Source organism: Pectinophora gossypiella, chromosome 13, assembly GCF_024362695.1.
Source record: "Pectinophora gossypiella chromosome 13, ilPecGoss1.1, whole genome shotgun sequence".
Classification (NCBI taxonomy): Eukaryota; Metazoa; Arthropoda; class Insecta; order Lepidoptera; family Gelechiidae; genus Pectinophora; species Pectinophora gossypiella.
This window is the reverse complement of record NC_065416.1, coordinates 12,126,664-12,141,833: the sequence shown is the minus strand read 5'-3', so window position 1 is coordinate 12,141,833 and position 15,170 is coordinate 12,126,664. Positions and strand designations below refer to the sequence as shown.

Sequence of the window (15,170 nt, the reverse complement as noted above, 5' to 3'; positions counted from 1 at the left end):
ATTGATTTCACGAAATCGTTTATAATATTGTATAACCGCAACCGAAGTAAATAAAGTCGGGGCAAGGTTTGACGTTACAAATATTGTTATATACAAATATTTATTTATTTGAATCAGTTATAAATAATAATATCAGTAGTAATATTTATTAAATCTTAAAAAAAAAAACAACAATAGTTACGTAACATAAGTGTTTTCGATGAAATACTTAAAATTATTAACATAAGTTATACTCTCCGTTTTTCCTGAGGCACCACGTGAAGTGGATAGGGAACACAAGTAAATAAAAAAATTTATAAAACTAATACAGTGCAACCAGTCAGTCACTGTTATCACAAAATAACATAATATGACTTCCTTCGCCATTCATTCTCTTGACTTCATTGTCTGAATGTCCATTTATATCTATATACATATAAGTTTCTTATATAATATCTCTAGAGGGGTGAGGTATACCTAGCTCAGCTGCTGGTGGGGAGAGGGAGTTGCCGTTCTATACGTAGTATTATAATTTGTTCCTTATTCTATGCCCCTAAAAGACGCCTGCGACCTAGCCCTCTAAACAGTCAGTATTTCTTCTCGTATATGTACTGAAAGATCACAATCTATTTTTACAAACGTAAATAATCGACGGAAATACTTTGAATTACCATAACAGATTTGATTAGCACGTTTTGCCTTTTCGATGTTTTTTCAAGAACGTCAGTGTCAATGAACAAGAATGGAGAATGCTTCACCGAGCGGGGCGTTCACGATGATGATGTTTCTTTTAAAAAAGCGACATGATATACAGGGTGTTAGTGACATCGTAACGAAAATTTTGAGGGGTGATTGAGGCCATGATTCTGAGTTGATATCAAGTGGAATTTTCCGTCGCAAAAGTATGGAACTAAAAATAATTTAAAAAAAAACACAAAAAAATATGAATATTCAGACTGAAAATTCCACTTGATATCAACTCAGAATCATGGTCTGAACCATCCCCCTCAGTATTCGTTACGGTGTCATTAACATCCATACTTACTTGTATGGCTACTGTATGTACTTGTACTTGTATGGGGTGTAAGTGACATCGTAACGAATACTAAGAGGGATGATTCAGCTGATTATTCTGAGTTAATATGTGCATTTTTCCATCGCAAAAGTATAGAATTGAAAATAATTCAAAAAAACTAAAAAAATATCATCAATTTTGCGACGAAAAATTCCACTTGATATTAACTCAGAATCATGGTCTGAATCATCCCCCTGAGTATTCGTTACGATGTCACTAACAACCTGTATACGCAATCCCACTAGCCTGTGATTGAGGAGAGGTGGGCGAATGCCATGCGGCCGTTGAGATTGGTCAGTTCGTTTGGGCGCAGTGGACTATACGAGTATTTGCCTTGCCTAAGCTGTTCACTAAGCCTGGACTTAAGCCCCTACATTCCCATGTACCTTAGCTAAGTAAATCATTACCATAAAACAAGGAATAATACTACGTATAGAACGGCAACTCTCTGCTCCCCATCAGCGTCTGAGCTAGGTTTACCTCACCCCCCCTCGAACATAGTTTAGACTTGAATGATATGACGTCAGACGTCACACATACAGATGCGTGTGTACGATAACGTCAATGTGTTGTGTTTGTGTAAAACGAGGTTGTTTGTATGAAGTGTCCGGGGTGTGTTATTACAGTAATAAATTTAACGACTGAGTAATTTGTATAATATCTAACATCCATCTACGGGCAAGTAGACGTCGGCAGGCATTTCATCCTTATGTTGTGGATATGCCAGCAATCCGCACTAAGCGTTTTGCCTCTTCCTTTTTGATGGGAACTACAAAAGTCTGAAACTGTCTGCCGTCGTCTGTTTTTCCGACTCGTTATAATCTGGGTGTCTTCAAGGCTAGAGTGAATAGGCATTTGCTAGGTAAGCGTGATCCACCCTAGACCACATCGTTACTTACCATGAGGTGAGATTGTGGTGAAAAGCGAGCCTATTATATAAAATAAAACTATTTATATATTATAAAATCTAATACTGTAATTGCGTAGGGACGAATAAATAACTTAAGTAGGCCTACTGAGAAAGATACTTAATCTTCTTAGTAGGAATGAATCTCAGCAGGCTGATAAACTGTATGTCCTTTTTTTGACGTGACTTATTGTAGATTTGCCGCAGATGGCATTAACTACTTGGCCGGACAAATGGGGAGCGCTGAAGGCTCTCACTCGGTACAACATTTAATACAACAGGCCTGATTGTGCCCAGTTGCGCGCGAACCTCGCCTCAGGGCGTCGTCTGAGAGGAAAAATATTTGAGAGAATTAATCGACCCTAGTAGGTCGATAGCGATAAGCGTTGATTGAGGGAACAGGTTGTCCCGTATGCAGTGAATTATACGACATGACAGCTCGAGTCATTACTAATAATAAAAACGAAATTTTTAACTCAACAAAAAAAAAATACTTTATGGAAAAAACCACCACATGACAACTTTTTCATGACATTTTTACAACCCTGCTCCATTTTTTATTCTGTTTTTAGCTAAGTACTCCTGAATAGTGTATGTACGGTCACAAGCATTAATATGTATACACTTTGGTACCATGTCACATTAACTATTTGACGAATTAAACTGTAAGTCTCACTAAATGTCAAATATGTTAGTGCGACAGAGTCCTAAAGTGGGTACATTATATTGCTCATGACTGTACTGTCGTCCGTATCGGACTCCAGACTAAAAGAGCAAATAGTAGGTAGGTATAACATAGCGCATGCACTTTATGACTTAACTAATTGATATAAGTTTGGATATTGTCGTTAAGTTTAGGTAACGGCCTCCGTGGTCCAGTGGTTTGAGCGTCGGGCTCACGATCCGGAGGTCCCGACTTCAAATCCCGGTGGGGACATAGCATAAAAAATACTTTGTGATCCCTAGTTTGGTTAGAACATTTCAGCTTGATTATCCGATTGTCCGAAAGTAAGATGATCCGTGCCTCAGAAGGCACGTTAAGCCGTTTGTCCCGGTTACTACTTCTGATGTAAGTTGGTAGTCGTTACATGAGCTATGTCAGGGGCCTTTGGCGGCTTAATAAACCCTGACACCAGATTTTATGAGGTTGGTAATTCACCTGATAACCCCCACGATAGAAGAAGACTTTAGGTAGGTACTAAATTGTTCAATATTCCCTTTTAAGTTGTTAATTTTATATTTCAGGTACGTCTACAGGGACCAGGTACAATGGTAACTTATTTAGCTCAAGTTGTAAGTGATGATTGTGACACACATTTAACGCATGCGCTCAAACAGTAACTGTGTCCGGCCAAGTAGTTAATGCCACCTGCGGCAAATCTACAATAAGTCACGTCAAAAAAAAAACACAGTAATCTTCAGCGCCGTTTTAAACACTCCAGCTGTCCAACCCGCAATAGCGCCCTGCGCTTTCAAATATGATACCCTCAGACGACACCCTGAGCCGAGGTGTGCGCCCAACTGGGCACATTCAGGCGTAGTTTTAAATTTTGTACCGGGTGAGAGCTCCCCATTTATCCGGCCAAGTAGTTAATGCCATCTGCGGCAAAGTCTCGTCAAAAAAAGTTACTTCATTGTTCATCGGTGTGTTTCTTGCTCTTTCTTTCTAAATACATCTTTGATATAGATTTGATTTTGTGAGACACATTGCTTATCGTCTACTTAGGTTGTCTTACTGACACTACCGTCTCACTTCCGCCCAAGTAGTTTGCGACAAATGAACAATAAGTCACAAAAAAATATAACGAAGAAGTTAATATGTAAGTAAGTATATTGTTAAAAAAAATAAGGTTATTGAACTTTGAAGGGTAAGGGGAAAGTGTTCACAAAACGGCCAGGGGGTCTAAAAAGGCATGTTGAAGGAATTCAACTAAAACAGAAAAGAGAATATAATTTATCAGTAGGTACGAGCAACATTGAAATTTTACATTTGCGTGTATAAAAGTAATTGACCAATGCAAACAAATGTCAAATAGCAATATTGCTTTCTTAGAAGAACTCCTTTAATTTTTGTGATCGTTGATCTTTTTACATCCCCTGCTATATCCATACAGCAGTTTGGACCTGAGTCTCACCACCGAGATACGTATGTCACTTAACTCACACCCCAAGAGAAAGGAAAGCATACCCCAAGTAAATAGGATCAAGGGCAAGGGCGATGAAGATGATGAAGGCTATTATGAAGGCACTATGCATGAAATTTAAGGGAGTGCCATATGGTCAGTGTATTAAAATTTCATCTTTATATCCAAAATGTGCGTGACTACCTTTACAATGGGCTGTCTTCACGATTTCTAGTTCGGAAATGCGAATAATGGTTAACATCATACTGTGATAAATATTCATACCCTAAACAGAGATCGCCAAGTCCTTCCAAAACTAATCATCTTCAATTCTGGATTTTTTTAGCAAAAATTTAAGAGTGGTTAAATGAGATGAAAATAGTCCATTTTAAAGAGGGTCACGCACATTTACTTACTAATAAAAATGTGTCCAATCCAGTACCATCTACGGAGCGCCTGGCGAACTTCTTTAAAACGAACATCGTTGACGATCTTCTTCTACAAACGATACTAATAACGACGACGACGATAATATTAATTTATAAATGCTTGGTATTGTATGGCGACTAGTCTATCAATTTGATAAATCAAAGATAATATAACTACTAACAACATTACTTTTCTCAAGCTCACAGAATAAAGACGTAATTTATTATGAATTGCACGATTATGAATCGAAGAAAAAATAAGTACTTCGTACAAATAGCTCCATGTAATTTGATTCACTGGAGTTACAGTCCACAAGCAATATTCGTTGTTGATTAATCCTCATAATTATGATTGGGGGAATGAATATGAAGGGGCAACAGACTGGGAATAAATAGCTTTGGACCGCCTAGTGCAGATAATGAAGGCGAAAGGATAGCTTCACTTTTTAAAATGGCTGATTCAAATCATTTTCAGGCGTAACTTGCGTCGTTATAGTATTATCTTCATCTTCAGAAGATGGCATAAGACCTATTGTTGTGGTCTCTAGCGATGATTGAATTTTATTGTCATAAAATGTAGATGGAAGTAACACTGTCATACTCGTGTAGAATTTGTCCTCATTTGTCAGCTCGTCCTGATATGATAATTCTGCTGAATTACGGCTGTTAAATGGAGGATGTAATGGCAATATCATAGTTTTTATTTCTTCGTCGATTGATGGTTCCATATTCACACGTAAAACGGTGTCGTCAAATGTAGATGAGATAGACATGTTTTTTTCATTAGATACATGAACCTCGTACGAATTTAAAACTGGTTTACTATCGTTCAATACAGATTGATGCGGCAATGTGGTAGCTATGTTTTCTTTGTCGATAGATGGTTCCACAGACATATAAAATTCGCTGTCATCGATAGCAGATAAAGATAACAATTTAGTAGATAATTCGCCTACATTTGATAGATCATCTTCGTATACTAGCTCTGCTGTATCTGCGTGTGGTTCAGATTGAGGTGTAGAGAGCCTTGTTGTAGTTCTGTCAATAATAGTTGATTTTCTCTTAATCACTTGTTTGTTAGTGTAGTCAATAGAAGGAAAAAGTAAAGCTGTCGAGGAAGATTCGTCCTCATTTGACAGGTCATTCTGGCGTGATAGTTCTGCATAATTTGAAACTGGATTACTATCATCAAACGAAGAATATGTCAGTGACAAATTTCTTACTTCATTTTTATCTGATAATTCCAAAGCCACTTGTGAGACTGTGTCGTCAAATGAAGATGAAGGTAACATTGTAGTAGAGAATTTTTCGTCATTTGATGGGACATCCTCGTATAATAGCTCTGATGAATTTGTAACTGTATTATGATCATTAAATGGAGGATGATGTAGCGTTGTGCTAGCTCGTATTTCATCTTCAATTGATAGTTCCATATTCACTTGTGAGGCTGTGTCGTTAAATGCAGATGAAGATAATATTTTTTTTGACATATCTTTCTTAACGGGTCTACCATCCTCGTACGTTAGTTCAGTGGAATTTGAAACTGGATTACTACCATTGAATGGAGGATCATATTGCTGTGTGGTGTTAACTTTATTTTTGTCTGTTAGTTCCATAGTCAATGCAGATGAAGGTAACATTGAGGTAGAGAATTCTATGTCATTTGATGGGTCATACTCGTATGATAGCTCTGCTGAATTTAAAACTGGATTACGACCGTTAAATGGAGAATGTAGTGGCGATGTCGCAGTTTTCACTTCTTCGTCGATTGATGGTTCCATAGTCACGCGTAAAACTGTGTCGTAGATAGACAATTCTTCCTCATTAGATACATGATCGTATGAAAGTTTTGCTGAATTTGAAACTGCATTATTTTTGTTAAATACAGATTTAAGCGACAGTGTGGTAGCTATTCTATCTTTGTCAATTGATGGTAACGGCGTATGAAAATCGGTGTCATCGATTGTCGTTGAAGGTAATAATGAAGTATATAATCCGCCTTTATAGGATAGATCATCCTCATATACTAATTCTGCTGTATCTGCGTAGGGTTTGGGTTGAAGCGTGGAGTGCTTTGTTGCAGTTTTGTCTATAATAGTTGTTTTTTTCATAATTACTTCTTGGTTAATATTGTAAAAAGAAGACAATGGTAACGCTGTCGTGTATGATTTATCTTCACTTGACAGATAATCCTCGTATGATAGTTCTGCAGAGTTTGAAACTGGATTATTACCATTGAATGGAAAATGATGTTGCAGTGTGGTAGTTCTTACTTCATCTTTGTCTGATAGATCCATAGTCACTTGTGAAACTGTATCGTCAAATACAGATACTATTGCAGGTAACATTGTGGTAGAGAATTCATCGTTATTTGAAAGGTCATCTTCGTATAATAGCTCTGCTGAACTTGAAACTGGATTACGGCCTCTATATAGAGCATGATGTGGCACTGTGGTAGCTCTTATTTCATCTTTTTTTGACGGTTCGATTGTCACTTGTGAGATTGTGTAGTCAAATGCAGTTGGAAATAATATTTTTCTTGATATTTCTTCCTTAACGAGTAGATCATTTTCGTATGAGAGCTCTGCTGAATTTAAAATTGTACTACGGTCGTTAAATGAAGAATGTGGTGGCATTGTGGTAGTTTTCGTTTCTTCGTCGATTGATGGTTCCATAGTCACACGTAAAACGGTGTCGTCAAATGCAGATGAAATAGTAAATTCTTTCTCATGAAATGCATGTTCCTCGTATGAAAGTTCTGCTAAATTTGAAAGTGGATTATTTCTGTTTAATATGGATTGATACAGTAGTGTATTAGCTATTATTTCTTTGTCGATGGATGAGTCTAAAGGCACATGAAAATCGGCGTCATCGATTGCAGATGTAGGTAACAATGTAGTAGATAATTCGCCTTGATCTGATAGATCATTCTCGTATGCTAGTCCTGCTGTATATGCGTAGGGTCCAGATTGAGGCGTGGAATGCCTTGTTGTACTTCTGTCTCTAATTGTTGTTTTTTTCGAATTCACTTGTTTGTTTGTGTAGTCAAATGTAGACAAAGATAGCGATGTCGTGTATGATTCATCCAAATTTGATTGGTTATCATCGTATAATAGTTCTGCCGAATTTAAATCTGGATTACGGCTGTTAAATGAAGAATTTAATGGTAGTGTGGTAGCTTTTTCTTCTTTGTTGATTGATGGTTCCAAAGTCACTTGTGAGTCTGTATCGTCAAATACAGTTGATAGTGCGGTAAAGAATTGATCATCACTTGATAGATCATCCTCATATAATGGATTTGTGGAGTTTAAAATTCGGTTATGGCCAATAAATGTAGAGTTTTGTGATATTGTGGTAGTTTTAATTTCTTTTTCGATTGACTGTTCCATATTCACTTGTAAAACTGTATCGTTAAATTTAGATGGAGATATTACTGTGGAAGATAATACTTCCATATTTGATATATTTTCTTCATATGCTAGTTCTGCTGATTTTGGGTAGAGTTCAAATTGAGGTTTTAATTGCGTTGTATTTAAAGTAGTTAACGAAGATAATGATAGCGCTGTTATATAATATGATTCATCCTCATTGGATAGTTTATCTTTATATGATAGATCACCATCATATGATACCAAACCTGCAACTGGTTTAATTACGTCAAATACCGATGATAATGTTGAAACTCTTGCTTCATTTTTAGATTGTGTTTCTGATGAGCCTTCTTCATATGACAGTTTGATCAAATCTACTACTGGATTTGTTTTGCCAAATGCAGGTGATAGATTTGCTAATGTTATTATATTTGAACTTATTTCTTTTGGAGATTCGTCCTCATATAAAAGTTCTGTTGAAGTTGAACTTGACACAGGTTCATCAAATCCAGAATGACTAGTTACACTTATTTCGGAAAAAATATCTGGTAATTCACCCCAATACGACCGCTTTACTGAATCTGGAGCTGGAATAGGTTCGTCAACTGCAGATAGTAATTTTGCTTCACTGGTTGCTTCTTTGTCTAATAATAACGTTTTTAATGTAGATTCTTCCACCAACATCGTTGTTTCAGTTGTCGATTCATCTATCGTAGTTGACGTTTCTACTGTCGATATTTTCACTGACCTTGATGTTTCCGTTGAGGATTCATCACCTGGCGACAACCTTTCTGATCTTGATTCTTCCACTGTCTTTGAAATTTCTGTTGTCGATTTATTCACCGTTGATAATAACGTTTTAGTGGTGTATTCTTCCAGGGTCGATGATGATTCAGTTGTTGATTCTTCCAATGCCATCAAAGTTGCAGTTGTAGATTCCTTCATAGTCGTTGATATTTTTGTTAACGATTTATCAGTCAGTGATGAAGTTTCTGTTGTCGATTCCCGTCCCGTCGTTAACGTTTCTGTTGTCAATATTTCCACCGTAGATGACGTCTCTATTGTGGATTCTTCCAATACCGTTGACGTCGACGAGTCAGTTGTGGATTTATCTATTGTCGTTGATGATTCTGTTGTCGATTCTTTTCCTGTCGTTGACATTTCAGTAGTCGATTCTTCCTGTGTTGTTTCAAATGAGGATTCATCCTCCAGCGGTAACGTTTTAGTTGTTGATCCTTCCATAGATAAATCATCCTCCCCATATAACAGCTCTGCTGAATTTGGAACTGAAATAGGTTCCTCTAACGCAGATGGCACAGTAGGAAATTCTTTTTCATTTGATTGTATTTCTTTTGATAATTTGTTCTCTTGTAAATGTTCTACAGAATTTTCTTTTGAAATAAGTTCATTTATTCTATTTCTGGAAAAATCATCTGAGACTTCACCTCTATACCACAGCTTTGCTGAATCTGGAAGAAGAGAAGGATTGTAAATTGCAGATTGTAATGTATCAACTTTTGCTTTACTGGTTGTGTCTTGAACTATCAAAGATGGTTTTATTGTAAATTCTCTCGTTGTTAAGGTCAACTCCTTCACTGTCGATAAAGTTTCACTAGTAAATTCATCCTCCGTTGATGACGGTTCAATTGTGGATACTTCCATGGTCGCTGACGTTTCTGTTGTAGATTCTTCCAATAGCAATGACGTATCTATTGTCGTTTTTTCCAATGTTGTCGACGTTGCTGTTGTCCATTCCTCCGTAGTCGTTGAGAGTTTTGCTCTCGAAACATCCATCGATTGCGACGTCTCGGTTGTAAATCGTTCCAATGTCGTAAATAAGTCTTTTGCTTTTGAAATATGTTCCTCAAAGCTAGGGTAATTAATTACCACATTTATTCTATTTCTTGAAAGATCATCTGAAAATTCACCTCCATACCTCAACTCTGAGTCTGAAACTACCGAAGATTTGTAAATTGCCGTCGTAGATGCCTTAGTTGTCGTTGGTGTTGTGTTAGTAGTGGTACTCTCTACTGTTGTAAGTGTTGATTCAGTTCTGGTATCTGGTGACGTTGGTATTATTTTAGTAGTAGTGGTCTCTTTTGTTGATGATGTAGTTTCGGCTGTTATGGTTCCTATTGTCTTAGGGGTTGCTTCTGTAGTGATGGTCTCTACTGTTATTATATTAGTACTTGTGGTCTCTGCTTTCGTCGAAGTTGTGTCAGTAGTAGTAGAGTCTTTTGTCGTCTGTAATTTTCTAGTAGTGGTGGTCTCTACTGTCGTTGGTGGCGTTCCGATTGTTGTAGTCTCTACTGTCGGTGGTGTTGTTTCAGAAGTTGTTGTGATGGTATCAGTTGTAGTCTCTGCTGTTGTTTCACTAGCGATAGTTTCCTTTTTTGTGGGTGTTGCTTTAGTAGTAGTGGTCTCTTCTTCTACTGGTGTTACATCAGTTCTTGTAGTCTTTGCTGTCAATGTTGTTGTTTTTGTAGTGGTGGGGTCCGCTGTCGTTGGTTTTTCTCCAGTAGTGGTGGTTTTTTCTATCGTTCGTCTTGTTTCGGTAGTGGTGGTCTCTGCTGTCAAAGTTGTTGTTTCCATACTGGTAGTTTCTGGTGTCGTTAGTGTTGTTTTAGTTGTTATCTCAGCTGTAATTGGTTTTGTTTTAGAAGTGGTAGTCTCTGATGATGTTGGTATTGTTTTGGTAGTGGTAGTATCTGCTCTTAATATTGTTTTATCAGCAGTTGTAGTCTCTACTGTCGTTCGTTTTGATGTAGAAGTGATGGTATCTTCTATCGTTAGTGTTGCATCTGTTGATGTAGTCTCTGCTGTCGTTGATGCAGTTGTAGTAGCCTCTTCTGTCTGTTTAATTGGTTCAGTAGTGGTGGTCTGTTCTTTGATTACTGGTGCTTCAGTAATGGTGAACTCTTCTGTCAGTGTTGTTGCTTTAATAGTGCTGGTCTCTACTGTCATTGTTGATACGATACGATGATTGGTGGTCTCTGGAGTCGTTGGAGTGGTTTTGGTAGTAGTAGTCTCTGCTTTCGTTGGTAATGTTTCAGGAGTTGTGATATCTGCCATTGCTTGTGTTCTTTCAGGAGTTGTAGGCTCTGCTGTCAATGTGATTGTTTTTATGTTAGTGGTCTCTACTATCGTCGGTGATACTTTAGTAGTGGTCGTCTTTGCCGCCAGTGTTGTTTCTTCAGTAGTTGTGGTCTCTGCTGTCGTTGATGTTGTTTCGATTGTCGTAGTCTCTCCTGTACTTGGTGCTGTTGGACTGGTGGTGGTTTCTATTGTCATTGATTTTGTTTCGGTGGTGGTGATATCTGCTGTCAATATCGTTGTTTCAGAAATGGTGGTCTCTGGTGTTGTTTCAGTGGTTGTTGTATCTGCTGTTGTTAGTGTTGTTTCTGTAGTTGTAGTCTCTTCTGTTTGTGTTGTTGTTTCAGCAGTGGTGGTATCTGCTGTTGTTCGTGTTGTTTCAATTGTTTTTGGCCCTGATGTTGCTTTTGTAGTAGTCTCTGTTATCATTGCTGTTGCTTCAGTAGTTGTAGTCTCTGCTGCCGATGTTGTTGTTTCTGTAGTGGTTGTCTCTGCTGTCAATGGTGTTGATTCAGTTGTTGTTGGTGCTGTTACAGATGTGGTAGCCTTTGTCGTCGTTGGTGTTGTTTCGGTAGTGGTAGGGTCTGTTTTCAGTAATGTTTCTTCAGCAGTTGAGGTCTCTGCTGTCGTTGATGTTGTTTCAATTATTGTAGTCTCTGCAGTTGTCGTTGGTGCTGTTGCAGTAGTGGTAGTCTCTGTTGGCATTGATTTTGTTTCGCTTGTGGTAGTATCTGCTGTCAATATTGTTGTTTCAGTACTGTTTGTCTCCACTATCATTGGTGTTGTTGTTGTTTCAGTAGTTGTGATCTCTGCTGTCGCTTGTGTTGTTTCGGTAGTAATAGTCTCTTCTATTAATGTTGCTGTTTTTGTAGTGGTGGTCGCTAATGTCTTTGGTGTTGCTTTAGACGTGATGGTCTCTGTCAATGCTGTGGCTTCAGTAGTAGTAGTGGTCACTGCTGCGGTAGTGGTAGTTTTTGTTATCGTTGGAGTTCTTTCAGTAGTGTTTGACTCTGTTGTCGTAAGTGTTGCTCCAGAAGTAATTGATTCTGCTGTCGTGGGTGTTCTTTCAGTTGCTGTTGTCTCCACTGAGTTTGGTGTTGTGTCGATAGTATTGGACTCTGTTGTTTTTCGTATTGTTTCAGTTGCAGTTGTCTCTATTGTCGGTGGTGTTGTTTCGGTTGTTATAGTCTTTATTGTCGTTGCTGTTATTTCAGTAGCTTTTGACTTTTCTGTAGTTGGTGTTGTTTCGATACTGGTAGTTTTTACCGTCGGTAAAGCTGTTTCGGTAGGTTTGGACTCTTCTGTCATTGGTGTTCCTTTGGTCATAGTTGTTTCTATTCTGGTTGATATTGCTTCAGTAGTGTTTGACTCTGTTGTCGTTGATGTTCTTTCAATCGGTGTGCGCTTGGATGTCGCTGTAGTTATTTCAGTTGATGGAAATTCTATTGTCGTGTCTGTTGTTTCAGTGGCGTTGAACTCTTCTCTTGTTGGCGTTGTTTCGGTACTTGTAGGTTCTACTGTCATTGGAGTTGTTTCAGTAGCAGTTGTTACTGCTGTCGTAGGCTTTGTTCTTGTAGTGTTGGATCCTTCTGTCGTAAGTGTTGTTTCATTTGTTGAAAACTCTATTCTTGTTGCTGTTGATTCAGTAGTGTTGGACTCTTGTGTCGTTGGAATTGCTTCAGAAGTAATTGTTCCTGCTTTAGTAGTTGTTTTTTCTTCTGTGTCTGGTAATGTTTCAGTTATTGCTGTCTTTGTTGACGTTGATGTTGGTTCAGCAGTGTTGGACACTTCCGTCGTTGTTTCAGTAGAGTTAGGCTCTTTTGTCGTTGGTATCGCTTCAGAAATTATTGTTCCTACTGTCGTAAGTGCTTTTTCTGCTGTCGTTGGTGTCGTTTCACTTGTTATAGTCACTTTTGTCGTGGGTTTCGTATCAGGAGTAATAGTGTCTGCTGTAGTTGTTGTTTTTTCTATAAATGTTGTTGTTTCCGTTATGGTAAGGCTTCCACTTATCGGTGTTGTTTCAGTAGTGTTGGACTTTTCTTTTGTTAGTGTTGTTTCAAGTGTTGTTGTTTTTACTGTCGGTGGTATTGTTTTAGTTGTTAAAGTCTCTTCTGTCGTTGCTGTAGTTTCCGTAGTGTTAAACTCTTCTATAGTTATTGTTGTTTCGGTACTGGTAGTTTCTTCTGTCGTTGGTACTGTTTCAGTAGTTTTGGACTCTGCTTTCGTTGGTATTGTTTCAGTTGTTGTAGTTTCTACTGATGGTGGCGGTGTTTCGGTACTGATAGTTTCTATTGTAATTGAAATTGTTTCAGTATTGAACTCTTCTATCGGTGGTGTTACCTCTGAAGTAGTTATTTCCCCTGTCGTATGTGTTGATTTAGAGGTGTTTGACTCTTCTGTAGTTGTTGTCTTTTCGGTAGTGGTAGTTTCTTTTATCGTTGGAGTTGTTTCAGTAGTGTTCGGTTCTCTTGTCGTTGTAATTGCTCCAGTCACGATTGTCTCTACTGTCTGTGGTATTGTTTCAGTTGATAAACTTTCACCTGTAACTGCTGTTGTTTTAGTAGTATTGGATTCTTCTGTAGTGGGTGTCGTTTCGGTTCCGGTAGTTTCTGCTGTTGTTGTTTCAGTTTGTGAAGTCTTAACCGCCGTTGGTGGTGCTTCAGTAGTGGTAGTTTCTTCAGTAGTAGTGGTCGCTTCTGAAAATGTTGTTGTTTCAGTAGTATTTGCTAATGTTAGAGTTGTTTCAGTAGTGGGGAACTCTATTATTGTTGATGTTTTTTCAGTCGTGTTAGTCTTTGTTATTGTTGAAGTTGTTTCAGTTTTTGTAGAGTCTGCTGTCGCTGGTGTTGTTGTGATAGTGCTGCTATCTACTGTCAGTTTTGTTACTTCAGTAGTGGTGGTATCTATTGTCGGTGGTATTTTTTCATTAGTCGTGGTCTCTACTGTCGTTAGTGCGGTTACGGTTGTTGTAGTCTCCACTGCTTTTGACGTTGTTTCGGATTTCAACGTCTCTCCTGTCATTAGTGTTGTTTCGGTGGTGGAAGTTTCTGCTGTAGTTGGTGTTATTTTGGTGGTTGTTGTCTGTTCTGTATGGGTTGTCTCAGTAGAGGTAGTCTCTGCTGTCGTTGGTGTTGTTTCAATAGCTGTAGTATCTGCTGTCAACATAGTTGTTTCAGTAGTGGTGGTCTCTGCTGTCGTTGGTGCTGGAGCGGTTACGGTTGTTGTAGTCTCCACTGTTTTTGGCGTTGTTTCGGTTGTCAACGTCTCTTCTGTCGTTAGTCTTGTTTCCCTGGTGGAAGTTTCTGCTGAAGTTGGTGTTATTTTGGTAGTTGTTGTCTGTTCTTTATCAGTTGTTGTCTCAGTAGAGGTTGTGTCTGCTGTCGTTGGTGTTGTTTCGAAAATGATAGTATCTACTGTCAATATTGTTGTTTCAATAGTGGTGGTGTCTAATATTATTGGTGTTGTTTCAGTTGTTGTAGTCTCTAATGTCGTTCGTGCTGTTAGGGTTGTGTTAGTGTCTCCTGGTAATATTGTTGTTTCAGTACTGGTTGTCTCCACTGTCTTTGGAGCTGTTTTCGTTGTTGTCCTCTCTGTCGTCGTTGATGCTGTTGCGGTTGTTGTAGTCTCAGCTGTTTTTGGTGCTGTTTCGGTTGCCAAAATCTCTCCTGTCGTTAGTATTGTTACGGTAGCGGTAGTTTCTGCTGTGATTGGTGTTATTTCGGTAGTTGTTCTGTGTTCTGTATAAGTTGTTGTCTCAGTAAAGTTATTCTCTGCTATCGATGGTGTTGTTTTGATAGTGGAAGTTTCTGCTGTTGTTGGAGTTTTTTCGAAAGTGGAAGTATCTGCTGTCAGTATTGTTGTGACGTCCACTGTCGTTGGTGTTGTTAAGGTTGTGGTAGTATGTGCTGTTTTTATTGTTGTTTCGGGTGTCATAGTCTCTCCTCTCGTTAGTGTTGTTTCGGTGGTGGAAATTTCAGCTGTAGTTGGTGTTATTTTGGTAGTTGTTGTGTGTTCTGTATAGGTTGTTGTATCAGCAAAAATAGTCTCTGCTGTCGTTGGTTTGGTTTCGATAGTGGTAGTTTCCGTTGTCGTTGGTGTTGTATCAGTTATTGTATTATCTGCTGTCGTTGATGTTGCCACAGTAAAGTTTGTCTCTGATGTCGCTGGTGTTGCTTCAGTAGTAGTGGTTATTGC

The 15,170-nt window shown here is 38.3% G+C and overlaps 2 protein-coding genes across 2 annotated transcripts in view; one reads left to right on the top strand and one right to left on the bottom strand.

The window, feature by feature from the left end:
- Positions 1-15,170, top strand: part of LOC126372159 (polyhomeotic-like protein 3) — a 476,807-nt gene that overhangs the window by 86,873 nt on the left and 374,764 nt on the right. The gene's annotated exons all lie outside the window — the stretch shown is intronic.
- The window catches only part of LOC126372017 (mucin-16-like), a 30,466-nt gene continuing 20,787 nt past the window's right edge, over positions 5,492-15,170 (bottom strand). Inside the window, exons 3-4 of the mRNA XM_050017515.1 lie at positions 8,150-15,169; positions 5,492-5,550 (exon numbers count right to left, since the gene is read on the bottom strand). Coding sequence (XP_049873472.1) covers positions 5,492-5,550; positions 8,150-15,169 — 7,079 coding nt within the window. The remainder of the gene's footprint in view (positions 5,551-8,149; position 15,170) is intronic.